Source organism: Chiloscyllium plagiosum, chromosome 22 (genome assembly GCF_004010195.1).
Source record: "Chiloscyllium plagiosum isolate BGI_BamShark_2017 chromosome 22, ASM401019v2, whole genome shotgun sequence".
Lineage (NCBI taxonomy): Eukaryota > Metazoa > Chordata > Chondrichthyes > Orectolobiformes > Hemiscylliidae > Chiloscyllium > Chiloscyllium plagiosum.
Window position 1 is genome coordinate 1,125,129 of NC_057731.1, and position 15,549 is coordinate 1,140,677.

General features: G+C 42.5%; 1 protein-coding gene across 1 annotated transcript; it reads left to right on the plus strand.

The window, feature by feature from the left end:
* The first annotated feature begins 6,494 nt into the window (after positions 1 to 6,494).
* Positions 6,495 to 15,034, plus strand: LOC122561008 (cytochrome c oxidase subunit 5B, mitochondrial). Its single transcript, XM_043712273.1, has 4 exons — positions 6,495 to 6,654; positions 7,446 to 7,516; positions 10,916 to 11,015; positions 14,798 to 15,034. The coding sequence occupies exons 1-4, from the start codon at positions 6,510 to 6,512 to the stop codon at positions 14,908 to 14,910; spliced, it is 429 nt and encodes a 142-aa protein (XP_043568208.1). The 5' UTR covers positions 6,495 to 6,509; the 3' UTR covers positions 14,911 to 15,034.
* The last annotated feature ends 515 nt before the right edge of the window (positions 15,035 to 15,549 follow it).

The window sequence follows — 15,549 nt, forward strand, 5'->3', positions numbered from 1 at the left end:
GTGTCAGGTAAGTAAGACTGATGATGTAAATGTGTGGATTGGTGTTGGCGGGTGGTGGGGGGAGGTGGAAAGGTTCTGATTCATGGAGCAGTGGCACCAGTCCTGGGGAAAGACAGAGCTGTTCCTGTGGGTTGGGCTTCACTTGAACAGTGTTGGGACCAGCGAACTGAATAACTAGTGAGGGTTCTCAATTAAGCAGTGGTAGGGAAGGGAGGAGGTTTCCATTGAAGGAAGTCTTAAAAACTCAAAAAGAAGTGAGAGACCTGAGGTGCATGGTAGTAAAGAGGCGAACATGAATCAAAGTGTGAAGGAAAGAACAGAAAAAGTAAGCAGAACCATGCAGTAGGAATTAGAACCAAAATGAGTAATAATGTTAAAACTCATGCCTCCAGCTGAGTGCCCACAGCATTTGTAACAAGATCGATGACTTGCATTCCAAAGATATTAAGTAATCAAGGGCAAAAAGTAGCGACAAAATCAATATAATAATTATCCTTCGAGAGAATATACTAGGCAAACAGATGGGGAAGACCTAGAATCCTCTGCAACTTCAATGAGTGAAAAGCAATAGCGTCAGAGGTTGTGGATGCAATATACTAATCTTCCAAGAATCCCTGGATTGAGGAAAAGTCCCACAAGATTGAAAAACTGCCAATGTAAACATCCTTATTCAAAAAGGGAAGAAGACAATAACACATTTTATTTGAAAATGTTCGAGTCTATTATGAAGTATGTAATAGGACGTATATAAATACATGATAAGATCAAGCAGAATCAGCGTGGCTTCATAAAAGGGAAATCAAGCCTGACTGATCTGTTAGAATTCTTTGAGGAAGTAACAAGCAGGATAGATAAAGAGTAAGCGGGGATATGATACACGTGCATTTTCAGAAGGCATTTGATGAAGTACCATATGTTAATCTAATTTAAATAAGAATCCATGGTACTGGAGGTAGTATATTTACATGGATAGAGGATTGGCTAAGTGATGAATGGCAACCTGTAATGGAGTACCACAGGGATTACATAATACACTACAGCGCAGTACAGGCCCTTCGGCCCTTGATGGTGCACTGACCTGTGGGACCAATCTGAAGCCCATATGTTTATCCAATGACCATTTAAATGCTCTTAAAGTTGGCGAGTCTATTACTGTTGCAGGTAGGGTGTTCCATGCCCCTATTACTCTGAGTAAAGAAACTACCTCTGACATCTGTCCTATATCTATCACCCCTCAATTTAAAACTATGTCCCTCATGCTAGCCTCATGCTCACCATCCGAGGAAAATGTCTCTCACTATCTGCCCTATCTAACCCTCTGATTATCTTATTTCTCAATTAAGCCACCTCTCAAGAACATAAGAACTAGGAGCAGGAGTAGGCCGTCTAGTCCTTCGAGCCTGTTCCACTATTCAATAAGATCATGGCTAATCTTTTTATGGATTCAGCTCCTCCACTTACCTGCATTTTTACCATATCCCTTAATTCGTTTATTTTTCAAAAAAGTATCTACCTTAGCTTTAAAAGCGATTACTGAAATAATGTCAACTACTTCACTGGGCAAGGAATTCCATAGATTAACAGCCCTCTGGGTGAAGAAGTTCCTTTGCAGTTCAGTTCTAAACCTGCTCCCTCTAATCTTGAGGCCATGCCCTCTTGTCCTAGTCTCACCCACCAGTGGAAACCTCCTCTCTATTTCTATTTATCGATTCCCTTCATAATTTTGTATGTTTCTATAAGATCACTCCCCCCCCCCCCCAATTCTTCTGAATTCCAATGAATATAATTTTAATCTACTCAGTCTCTCCTCTTAAGCCAACCCCCTCAACTTCAGAATCAACCCAGTGAACCTCCTCTGCACCCCCTCCAGTACCAGTACATCCTTTCTCAAGTAAGGAGACCAAATCTGCATTTGGGGTGTGATCTCACCAGCACCTTGTATAGCTGTAACATAACCTCTCTGCTTTTAAACTCAAGCCCTTTAGCAATGAAGGACAAAATTCCATTTGCCTTCCTAATTACTTGTTGTACCGCAGACCAACCCTGTGTGATTCATGCACAAGGACACCCAGGTCCCTCTGCAAATCAGTATGCTGCAACTTTTTATCATTCAAGTAATAATCTATTTTACTGTTACTCCTACCAAAATGTATGACTTCACATTTATTAACATTGTATTCCATTTGCCAGACCTTTGTCCACTCACTCAATTTGCCAATGTTCTTCTGCAACGTTTTACACTCCTCTGCAAACTTTGCTCTGCCACTCATCTTGTTATCGGCAAATTTTGACACCGTCCAGGTGGTCCCCAACTCCAAATCATCCATATAAATTGTAAATAACTGTGGTCCCAACACTGTTCCCTGAGGCACACCACTGGTCACTGATTGCCAGTCAGAATAGCACTAATTTATTCCCACTCTTTGCTTCCTGCTAGTCAATCAATCCTCTATACATACTAATACTCTACCCCAAACACCATTAATCCTTATCTTATGCAGCAGCCTCATGTGCGGCTCCTTATCAAAGGCTTTTTGGAAATCTAGGTACACCACATCCACTGGGACCCGTTGCCTACCTTGCTTGAAATGTCTTCATAAAATTCCAAAAGATTTGTGAAGTATGACCTGCACTTCATGAAACCATGGGACAATTTCTTTCGAGATGCCCTGCTATTTCTTCCTGGATGATAGACTCAAGCATCTTCCCCACTACAGAGGTTAAGTTCACTGGTCTATAATTCCCCATCTTTTGTCTACTTCCCTGTTTAAACAGTGGCGTTACAACCTTCTCTCTAATGAAAACAGCCTCAATTTTCTCAGCCTTTCCTCATAAGATCTTCCCTCCATACCAAGCAATATCTTAGTAAATCTCCTCTGCATCCTTTCTAAAGGTTGCATATCCTTCCTATAATGTGGTGACTGAATGCTATACTCCAACTGCGGCCACACCAGAGTTTTGTACACCTGCAACATGGCCACATGGCTCCAAAACTCAATCCCTCTACCAATAAAAGCTAACACATCGTATGCCTCCTTAACAACCCTATCAACCTGGGTGGCAACTTTGAGGGATCTACGTACATGGACACCGAGATCTCTCTGCTCATCTTCACTACCAAAGATCTTACCATTAGCCCAGTACTCTTTACTCCTGTTGCTCCTCACACTTTTCCACATTAAACTCCATTTGCCAACTCTCAGCCCAGCTCTGCAGCTTATCTGTAACCTGCGACATCTTTCGGCACTATTTATAACTCCACCAACCTTAGTGTCATCCGCAAATTTACATCTTTCTATGCCCTCATCCAGGTCATTTATAAAAATGACAAATAACATTGAACCCAAAACAGATCTTTGCGGTACCCTACTAGTAACTGAGCTCCAGGAATGAACATTTCTCAACCACCACCCTCTGTCATCTTTTAGCTAGCCAAATTCTGATCCAAACCGCTAAATCACCCTCAATCCCATGCCTCCATATTCTGTGCAATAGCCTACCATGGGATTGGTACTGGGGTCAAAATTACTTATATATTAATTACCTGAACAAGGGATGTGAACATACTGTGGCCAAGTTTGCAAATGACAAAAACAAATGGAAAAGCAAACGGTGAGGATGACAAAAATACTGTAGTTTGCAACGGATTATAGACAGGTTAAGCAAGTGGGCAAAATCTTGGCAGATGGAATAAACACAGGAAAATATGAGGTTATGCAGTTTGGATGATTGTGGTTAGTAGTGATGTCGGTACAACAGAATATAATATGGAATCAATTTGAATGGAAATAAGGTATGCCGAGGGGTGGAGGTCACGAGTGTGAGTAATCTATGGGCCTCAAAGAGTTCTCTCATGATAGAACATAGGATAAATTGGGAAATAATAGAGGCAGGTAAGAAGGCAAATGTAAGATTTGTCATGGGTGATTTTTAACTGCATGCTGACTATACGTTTGTACAGCACATCTGGGATTGTTTCTGTATGTTGCATATCATACTGAGGAACAGGCTATTTTAGATCTAGTGATGTGTAGTGAACTGGAATTAATAAAACATCTTGGTGCTTAGGATATTCTAGGGAATGGGAATCACAACATAGTAGAATTTCAGATTTAGATTCAGATAGAGCAACAGGAGCCTCTAATTCATTTCCTCAACTTCATGAGGTCAATTATAATGTTACAGATTTATGCAGCATGGAAACAGACCCTTCGGTCCAACCAGTCCACACTGAACTTAATCCCAAACTAAACTAATCCAACCTGCCTGCTCCTGGTCCATATCCCTCCAAATCTTTCATATTCTTGTACTTATCCAAATATAGAATAGAATCCTTATAGTGTGGAAACAGGCCCTTTGGCTCAACAAATCCACACCAACCCTCCGAAGAGTACCCAATCCAGACCCTTTTACTCTACATTTTCCCAGAATGATGCACCTAACCTACAATGTCCCTCAATGCTGTGAGCAATTTAGCATGGCCAATTCATGTAACCTGCACATCTTTGGACTGTGGGAGGAAACCAGACTGCCCAGAGGAAACCCACACAGACACAGGGAGAATGTGCAAACTCCACACAGACAGTCGCCCGAGGCTAGAACTGAACCCAGGTCCCTGGCGTTGCGAGGCAGTAGTGCTAACCACTATGCCACCATGTATTTTAAACATTGTAACTGTGTCAGAAATTTCATTCCATAAGTAAACTACCCTGTGTAAACAAAAACTTTGTTCCTCATGTCTTTTTAAAAGTCCCTTTGCTCTCATCTTGAAATCCCACATCCTCTGGTTAATGGTAGGTGTCTTTTCCCTATCTATACCCCTCATGATTTTATAAACATCCTAACATCCTAAATTAATCTGGTCCCATTTGCCAGCATTTGGCCCATATCCCTCTAGACCCTTTCTATTCATACACCCATCCAGAAGTCATTTAAATGATGTAATTGTACCAGCCTCCATCATTTCCACTCACCAAGTGTGGGAGGTTGAGATTTTGACATTGTCGAAAAGTCCCATTGATGGTTATGAAAGAGCATGATCAGTTTGAACTGGAACTGACCAACTAAATTGCAGTAGTTTTTAAGTTAACTTCACTCAATCATGTGAGTTAATTCTGGCCTCCCTGCTATAGGAAAGATGTTGTGAAACTTGAAAGTGTTCAGAAAAGATTTACAAGCATATTGTCAGGGTTGGAGAGGTTGAGATTTAGGGAGAACCTGAATAGGCTGGGGCTATTTTCTCTGCAGCATTAGAGGCTGAGGGGTGACCTTTATTGAAGTCTATAAAATTGTGAAAGACAAAGATAGGGTGCATAGTCAAGGTCTTTTTTGCCGGGGTGGGAGAATCCAAAACTAGAGGTCATCAATGAGAGGGGAAAGATTTTAAAGGGACCTAAGGCACAACTTTTTCATGCAAAGAGTGGTGCGTGTTTGGAATACACTGCCAGTGGAAATGATGGAGGCTGGTACAATTACATCATTTAAATGACTTCTGGATGGGTGTATGAATAGAAAGGGTCTAGAGGGATATGGGCCAAATGCTGGCAAATGGGACCAGATTAATTTAGGATGTGTGGTTGGCATGGACAAGTTGGACCAAAAGGTCTGTTCCCATGCTCCACATATCCAGCCTTACTTTATAACTCAAAGCTTCCATACCTGGCATCATCCTTTTGCACCCTCTCCAGCTTAGTAAGTTCTTCCTGTAACTAGGTGACCAAAACTGGACACAGTCTCCAGAACAGACCTCACCAATGTCCTGTACAACCTCAACATGACTTCCCAACTCCTTTTGGGTAAAGGACTGAACAATGAAGACCAGCGGGTCAAACCTCATCTTAACAACACTCCTGCTGAAGGCCTTATGCCTGAAACATCCACTCTCCTGTTCCTCGGATGCTGTGTTTTTCCAGCGACACACTTTCTTGACTCTGACCTGCAGTACTCATTCTCGGATATACTCTGATTGGTGCATCCTGTTGTCTATCATTGTCTCATCCCACCCTCATCGCTCTGATTGGTGTGTGGTTCAGACGACCTTGTCTCCACCCTCCTGTCTCCATCTGATTGGTTCAGTCAGCTGTCTATCACTGATTCATCCGGCCTTCCTCAATTTAATGGATGCACCTCGCTGTCTATCATTGTTTCACCCCGCCCTCCGCACTCTGGGTGGTGGATTCCTGCTGTCTATCATTGTCTCATCCCACCTTCCTCACGCCGATTAGGGCATCCTCCAGTCTATCATTGCCTTCAATCCTCCTCGCTCTGATTGGTGAGTTTCACGGACATTGTGTCCACATATCGTTTTATAATTGGCCAAGTTCACTGTCCATCAGTGTACTATCTTTTACCCGCCCACTGACTTGCCCCCCCCGCCCAATGACCTTGCTACGATCCGTTCTCTGATTGGTTAGCCTCGTCCACCACGGTTTTGGGGAACCCATCCCGTTCCCCGATTGGCTGTTTCCGCTGTCGATCAGCGTTCCGTTCCACCCCCGGGTATTAAGCGGATGAAGGGCGGCCCCGGTCACTCACTCGTCACTAGAATGGCCGTGGCTCTGGTTGGGCGGTTGTGTGCGATCCGCGGGCTCGGTACCGGCCTGAGCCGGCTGGGGGCAGCGAGGATCGCTGTCGTTAGGCCTATGGCCACCTCGGGTAAAGAAGCTTCCTGGGGTCCACCAGCGGAGTTCGGGGGGCGTTGGGGGTGGAGCCAGAGGATACGAGTGTGACCGTGAGACCGCGCTGACTGTGACCCCTGGGTGACCTTCCCGCTGTGGAATGGTCCATTCCGAGGATGGGGGAGGGGGAGCAGGCGGAACTATTCCCTGAGGAATGTGGGTTGGTATCTCTCTTGGGGGGGGGGGGGGGAAGAGGTGAAAGGTCACCTGGGGGAGCTTTCAATCTAATAGGGGCTTTGCCTTCCCACTTAAAGTCAAATATCCGCTGTCCAGTGTAATGTTTGTTTGTTTGTTTTTTTTGGGGGGGGTAGAGGGTAGTTGAAGAGAAAACAAGGTTTCAGGACAAATGCATTTAAAATTGTAAAGCCTTTAGAGATGTTTCAAGATTAATAAATGCTATGATTGTGATGGTTCTCTTGAGTTAACCAGATAAGTCCCTACACCTGGCAGAGAGGATTTGCAGCTGTTTATTTTTGGAATCATTTTGACATGATTTAAAATTAAATGGAATAAAAGGCTGAGAGAAAGTCCATGTTTTGGAAACCACTTAAGCTGTTTTGTTTCAGAATCCAACATTCTACAACCTGATTCATGGGAAGTTGTCTTTCTTTTATGTTAAAGCACAGTGGGTAATAAAGTAATTGAAAATTGTGGCCCAGAGTTAGTTTGAAGACTGCATAACCACATGCAAGAGAGCATTTCATGGTCTACTCAGTTTGAGGCAGTGTTGTAAGGATATTGCAAGTTACTTTAGATTTTCTACAATAGGTATTCCTACAGATGAAGAACAATCAACTGGGCTTGAGCGGAAAACATTGCAAGCTATGAAGAAAGGGATGGTAGGCTCAATTTATTTTAAAAGTAAAACAAAACAGCTGATAATGTGTCTGTATGGTCTCAAGTTTTATAACTCATTTATGATGTTGAAAAACATACTGAATAAGATCAGAAAATAATTTTAGATTTAATTTTGTTCCATTTGCTGGAACTGATTTGAAACCATTTGATTTCTTGCTGTGATTTCAGTTCACCTGTTCTGTCATGTTATGACCTGCCTCTGAAGCAGGTGAGAATTGAACCCAGGTCTCCTAGCCCTGGGTAGGGATACTACCACTGTGCTACAAAAGCTGACTTTAGTGGATGATATTTTGAGCAGTTACATTAATTATTGCCCTCTATTTTAAATAAAGTGATAAGTCTGTGTTCATTTCAGAGAAAAATTTGCTTGTTGTCTGATATATTCATACACAACACAAAGCATAGGCTTGAATGAGCTGCAGTTAACACCCACTCCTTTTTTTTTCCACCCATGGCCCTGAAATTTGTTTCTTTCAGATATTTATCCAATTCCCTTTTTTTATGAAGTTACCATTTTATCCATTTTGCTTCAACTAGCTTTTCTGCCCAACCACAACTTAGGATCATAGAATCCCTACAGTGAGGAAGCAAGCCAAATGGCCCATTGAGTCCAAAGATCCTCTGCAGAGCATCCCACCCTGACTTTATCTCATTAACTCTGCATTTCCAATGGCTAATCCACCTAATCCCCTCGTATTTGGACTGTGGGGGGAAACTGGAACATCCAGAGGAAACCCATGCAGACGCTGGGAGAATAGCTAACTCCACACAGACAAGCACCCAAGGGTGCAACCAAACTTGGGCCTCTGGTGCTGTAAGGCAGTAATGCTAACCACTGTGCTGCCTGTTCTCCTAACATATTCTGTTAAAACTCTTCTGGAATTTGAACTCTATTAAAGCTGCTCTATATTAAGGAGAACAGCCTGACTTCCCATTTTCTGTAGATCATTGAAGTCTGCTCCCTTTTAGGTGGGGTGGAAGATGCAATTTACTAAAGTCTTGACAGCCCTCTTCAAATGCTCAGTAGTCTAACTGAGTCATAAAGGTGTACCACATGAAAATAGACCCTTTGGTCCAACTCATCCATGCTGACTAGACCATCTATACAGTGTGTTCAAAAAGAATGGGTATCCAAGGAAAACAGTCTACTGATTTCTCAGCAACAAACCCAAACAAGCAGACAAAACATGTCCAGAAACCCTAGCCACTCTCTCGTACCTCAGACATCTCTAAAATGACTGCCAGACTACACAGACCCCTTGGCATCATGGTAGCCCACAAACCCACCAACACACTTAAACAGCAGCTGGTGAACTTGAAAGATCCTATATGGACAATGAGCAAAACTAACGTCATTTACAAAATAGTGTGCAAGAACTGTAACAAATACTACATTGGACAAACAGGCAGAAAACTAGCCACCAGGATACATGAACACCAACTAGCCACAAAAAGACATGACCCTCTCTCACTAGTATCCTTACATACAGATGAGGAAGGACACCACTTTGACTGGGACAATACATCCATCCTAGGACAAGCCAAACAGTCATGCACAAGAATTCCTAGAAGCATAGCATTCCAACAAGAACTCTATCAGAAAACACATTGAGTTGGATCCCACCCCCTGAGAAAAAGAACAGGCATTGACTTCACCAAAGGAAATGACATCACCAACCCAAACATATAAATAAAAGCAGGAAGTTTCAGCATTGCTTTGCATAAAGTGTACTGAAGATGTTACCTAGTAAGGTAATGAAACGTCTGGAAATGAACCTTTCAGCTCAGCGAGCAAACCTACATCCAAAACCTCAACCTGAGCTACAAATCTTCTCAAAACTCACTAAGATATCCTAAACTAATACTTGCCTCATACCTCTCTAAATCCTTCCTATTCATATGCCCATCCAGATGGCTTTTAAATGTTATAATTGTACGAGCCTCGATTTATGCACTCACCACCCTGTCCATGAAAAAGTTACCCTCTTAGGTCCCTTTCAAATCTTTCCCTTCTCACCTTTAAACCTATGCCCTCTAGTCTGGACTCTCCCACCCTAGGGAAAATACCTTGTCTATTTACCCTATCTATTCCTCTCATGATTTTATAAACCTCTATAAGGTCACCCCTCAGCCTCTGACACTCCAGGGAGAACAGCTCCAGCCTGTTCAGCCCCTCCCTATAGCTCAAATCCTCCAGCCCTGGCAACATCCTTGTAAATCTTTTCTGAACCCTTTCAAGTTTCACAACATCCTTCCTGGAGGAGGGAGACTAGAGTTGTACAATGTGACTCAGTGCATTCTCCAATAGAGGAAAACCTATCCAATGCTGCCTTTGCTATCTTATCTACCTGTGACTCCACTTTCAAGGAAGTATGAACCTGCACTCCAAGATTTCTTTGTTCAACAACACTCCTGAGGCCTGATCAAGACTTTTCTTTTTTTTTTAAAGGGTTAGCATTAAATCCTTTGAAAAGTCTGAGTAAGTGAAGGCTTTTGTTTCTCAGTCTTAGTCAACTTGAAGTATTTTGGTAGCGCTCTCATGCGATCATGTCAGTCTTCACCAGTGGTGTTTGGTTTACAAAGGTTCACAGTTCTTGTGCTGCCCAGGTTTTGTGTACATAGTGCATGTGAACATCTAACAGTATTTTGCCTTGTTTCTGCAGGTCTTAATATCGTGGTTAGAGAATACGGTCGGGATCACCAAAGGAAATGCCAGCCTTAACATGCCAGCATGTTAAATTGCTGTACCTTATGTACTTTTAACAGTGTAACATGATAATGTTTGTGATGGTCATGGAGAGCTCAAACAATGTGTTGCGATTGGTTCAGCAGGACCAGATATTCCTTGTGAAGTTTGGGGTCTTCTATTCAGTAGCTTGCATCTTCTTTTTTTTTATATAGAGTCTAATAGAGACAGCTAAGAAAATCATAAAAGGATATCAAATCCCATGAAGGGTGAAAAAGCCTGGAATCTCATGAGATTTTACAAAGGATCAGCTCTATTTGTGGAAATGTATTTTGTAAAGGTGGAAAGTTATTGTGTGTACATAAGATTTTATTTTTTTTAAGCACCTACAGTTGATCAGTGGTATTGTAAACTTTTGATTTGTAAAGAGATGATAAAGGATAGGGTAACTGCAGTGAGGAATTCCAGTTTGTTTGAAATAGTCTTTTTTAAGATGAGGAATCAAGACTCGTGAAAGTGATTTTAAAGTAGAATTAAATATTCGAGAATTAGTTGGAAAAAGCTGCCAACCATAACAGTGCAATTTTAATCTCCAGGCTTTCTTCACCGAATTTCTACCCATTAGATATCATGTTGCTCTGATTTTACTTTTATTTCAAGTTTTTAAAATCTCTTCAATTAATTTTTTCCCTAGGATCCCTACAGTATCTTCAAACCTAAAGAGTATGCAGGCACCAAAGAGGATCCTCATATCGTTCCTTCAATCACTGAGAAGAGGCTTGTTGGTTGCATCTGTAAGTTAGATTTTTAGTGAAGATATTTACTTGAATTGACCTTTTGCTCTAGTAGCTGAGTAATGCATCACCAAAATCAAATCTTAGCTTGTGGGTGGCACAGTGGTTAGCACTGCTGCCTCACAGCGCCAGAGACCCGGGTTCAATTCCCGCCTCAGGCGACTGACTGTGTGGAGTTTGCACGTTCTCCCCGTGTCTGCGTGGGTTTCCTCTGGGTGCTCCGGTTTCCTCCCACAGTCCAAAGATGTGAGGTCAGGTGAATTGGCCATGCTAAATTGCCCGTAGTGTTAGGTAAGGGGTAAATGTAGGGGCATGGGTGGGTTGCGCTTCGGCGGGTCGGTGTGGACTTGTTGGGTCGAAGGGCCTGTTTCCACACTAATCTAATCTAGCTTGGGGCAAATGTCCAGTTGATGTCCTTTCTGAACCCATACCAGCAAGCCACCCTGTCAGTGGAGGGGGCCATGTGGAATCGCTGTTATGGTTGCTTATTATTGCAACTAATGTTTGAATAGTTGTGGGGAATGCTGTATTATCTCAGAAACAGCCAAGAGCAGTTCGTAAAACCATTTTGCAGTAATGGCTCAGGAGGCCATTCTTCCTCAACTAGCTGTGCTGTCACTAACTGTTCAACTGGAGCTACCTTCTCTAATCCCAGATCCTCGCTCAAACCTTTGTTTTTCAGGACCTTGTTCAGTTGTTCCCCACTCTAGCTATGTACCAATTGTCTGCATCAGTGTCTCCAAAGATAACTTTCAAATGAAATTCTTAAATAGTATGTGACAGATAAGGTGAGATGCAAGATAACCTTCCCCTTTATCCTTGCCACCTTTTGGCTACTAGTTCTGTTTGTGTTTTATACTTGGTGTTTGGACTTTAAAGAATAGATAAGAAACACAGTATTTTCTGGTAAGTATTTTTTCCAATTTAAAAAAATGTTTAACATGTAAATCCATAACTCTAAGTTTGCTCACTGAGCTTGAAGGTTTGTTTTCAGATGTTTTGTCACCATACTAGGTGACATCAGTGAGAGTCTCTGAAACATTGGTGGTATGTCCCGCCTCTCTTTATAGGTCTTGGTTTCTTAAGGTGGGTGATGTCATTTTTTCTTGTTTCAAGGGAAAGTAGATAGGATCTAAATCGATGTTTATTAATGGAGTTCTGGTTAGACTTCACGTATGTGTTGCTCCTTGGATGCTGCCTGAACTGCTGTGCTTTTCCAGCACCACTAATCCAGAATGTTTGTTTTGCCTATCCTAGGTGGTGTGTGTTATCCGAGTCAAAATGGTATCCTTTGCCTGTATAGAAACGAGTGATAATTAAATTAGATTACCTACAGTGTGGAAACAAGCCCTTCGGCCTAACCAGTCCACACCGACCCTCCAAACAGTAACCCACCCAGACCCATTATTTCCCTCTGACTAATGCACCTAACGCTATGAGCAATTTAGCATGGCCAATTCACCTGGTCGTGTCTTTCGGTGGCCAGTTGGTCTTCTTGTATCCTAGTGATAAGTTTCCTGCTAGTTTGTCTGATGTGATGTTTTTTATAGTTCTTGCACTGTATCTTTGGTATCTCATGGATCCTTTAGGTTTATTCGTTACTGTTTCAGTGTATTGGGGCTGCGGTTTGTGGACGCCAAAGGGTCTGAATAGTCTGGAAGCCATCTGAGATGCCTTTGGAAGGTAGTGTGGCGATAGACTTTGGTTGCGTTGCCTGCTTGTTTGGGTTTGTTTCTGTGCAATGGGCAGATTTGGTTTATTGGGTACTTGTTTTTCTTCAAAGCAGTGTATAGATATTGTTCTTCTGCTTTTTATAGTCCCTGGGTGCTGCAGTGTGATGGAACTTGTTGAAATAATGTCTCGATGCAGCTCTGTTTGTGGGTGTTGGGGTGCTTTGCTTCTAAAGTTAAGTATTTGGTCCATGTCTGTTGTTTTTTCTGTAGACGCTGGTTTGAAGCTCTCTGTTAACTGTGTACGTTCAACTGTCATGTCCAGAAATGGGAGTCTGTTCTTGTTCTCTTTTTGTGAGTTTTATACCCATCAGGATATTGTCGATGGTGGTGTATGTTTCCTCAAATTTGTTCTGTTATGTGATGACAAAGGGTCATCTACGTAGCGGACCCTGAGTTTGGGCGGGATAGATGGGAGGGCAGCTTGTTCAAATCTCTGCATTACGGCTTCGCTATGAACCCTGATATTGGGGATCCCAGAGGTGTTCTGTAGACTTGTTGTAGATTTTATTATTGAATGTGAATATGTTATTTTAATGAGGTATATCACAGTGCAGCATCCAAGAACTACAAAAAGCAGAAGAAAAATATCTATGCAACGTTTTCAAGAAAAACGGGTACCCAACAAACACAATCCACTGATTCCACAGGAACCAACTCTAACAAGCAGACACAATGCAACCAAAAATTATAGCCACGCCGCCTTGCATCAAAGGCATCTCAGAAATGACTTCCAGACAAATCAGACTCCTTGGCATATGGTAGCCCATAAACCTACCAACACACTTTTAAGCAGTAACTAATGAAGCTATAGCATCCATTAGAAGCCACCAGCAAAACTAATGTCATTTGCAAGATACCGTGCAAGAACTGTACACCTACATCGGGCAAACTAGCAGGAAGCCTGCCTCAGGATACATAAACACCAGCTGGCCACCAAAAGACATGACCCACTATCACTACTTTCTATACATACAGCCAAAGAAGGACACCATTTTGACTAGGACAACACGCATATCCTAGGACGGGCGAAACAAAGACACAAGAGAATTCTTCGAGGCATGGCATTCTGACCAGAACGCCATCAATAAACACATCGATTTAGATCTCTTGCCTGAAACATTGACTCCCCTGCTTCTCAAATGCTGCCTGATCTTTGTGCTTTTCCAGCACCACACTCTCGACTTTGATCTCCAGCAACTGCAGTCCTCCCCTTTCTTCTCGTCTCTAGACTGATGTCTCTCTCTGGAATAATGTTACCTGTAGTACGTTTCAATCGTATGACTGATCAAAGTTTCCATTGTCCACTCAGATGTTCTTCTTGGAAACCACCGCCACAATGTGGAGGATAATGGTGACATCTCGCTACTAGTGATAAATTGGTTTCTTTTGTACTCTGGTTTCTCAAGATGAGAGAAGTCTTAAACATGTCTCAGTAGCCAGATGGTAGCTGTACATTTGCAAGTGGTCATCCTGTCCAGTATACCTCTTCATGGGAGAGTACTCTATCCACAGTCATTACACTTATGACTTTCCAGAGACATTTAGGTCTTGACTGTACAGAATATGACCGACATGGACCAAGACAGAATCCAGAGGTCAAAGTCAATGATCCACTTGGCATCTTTATTTGACTAGATGGCTAGATTCCCCAACATTGTGGAAACAGGCCATTCGGCCCAACAAGTCCACACTGACTCTCCGAAGAGTAGACCACCCAGACACCTCTCCCTCTGACTATTGCACCTAACGCTGTGGGCAGTTTAACATGGCCAATTTACCTGACCTCCACATCTTTAGACCGTGGGAGGAAACCGGAGTACCTGGAGGAAACCCACGCAGACACAGGGAGAATGTGCAAACTCCACACAGTCAGTCACCTGAGGCTAGAATCGAACCTGGGTCTCTGGTGCAGTGAGACAGCAGTGCTAACCATTGAGCCACAGTGCTTTTTTAAATTTAAAATGACAATGCTCTCCATAACTTTACAGACAAATGATGCAAGTGTTGCAATTAGCAGAAGTCTAATTTTACTCTTTATTCTAACTACAGGTGAAGAGGATAACACTGCAATTGTTTGGTTCTGGCTGCATTCAGGGAGCCCCCAGCGTTGTCCGTCCTGCGGATCTCACTATAAACTTGAGCATCACGAACTTCCTCATTAGATCTTTGTTAATGTGCTATGGATTTTCTTCAATAATCTGTTTTAACTTAAATGTCTTTATCACTAGAAACAAAAATACTGGATTATGTGCACTTTAAAAATAAACACTGAATAATGACCTATAATTACAAAGTAATTATTTTTGACTGTTCACTGGGTTGGTTTGAGGTATTGTGATCTCTTGCATTGAAGGAGGTTTTATTGTATTTGATGTACCAGCAATGTTGAAAATAGACAGATGACAAGTGGATCACCCCCTGAAAGTTCCCAAATTGCCAGGACAATCCATCCCACTCACTGGGTCAATCAACATGTTAAGCATGGCAGAGCACATGTCATAGCTGCAGTACATGGGAGCTCCTGGATGCCAGTATCATCCAGGCAAATGTTCCTGCAGTGGTTTTGAGCTGGACATACTTGAGCTTCAGAGCTGGAGGCTGGGTTACGGACTAAACAACTGAGGATCCTGATTCCCTGGATTCTTTGTACCAAGATGTTGTCACAGCCCTTAAGATTGTGTCTTCTAGTTTGGTCAGTGTTCAGAGAATACTTGGTGAGGCAGGTATGGGCACAGGAGCCTCAGACCGTTATTGCTCAACAGGTGCAATGTTTTTTCAGCTTGTTTGGATGAGCCAATTGA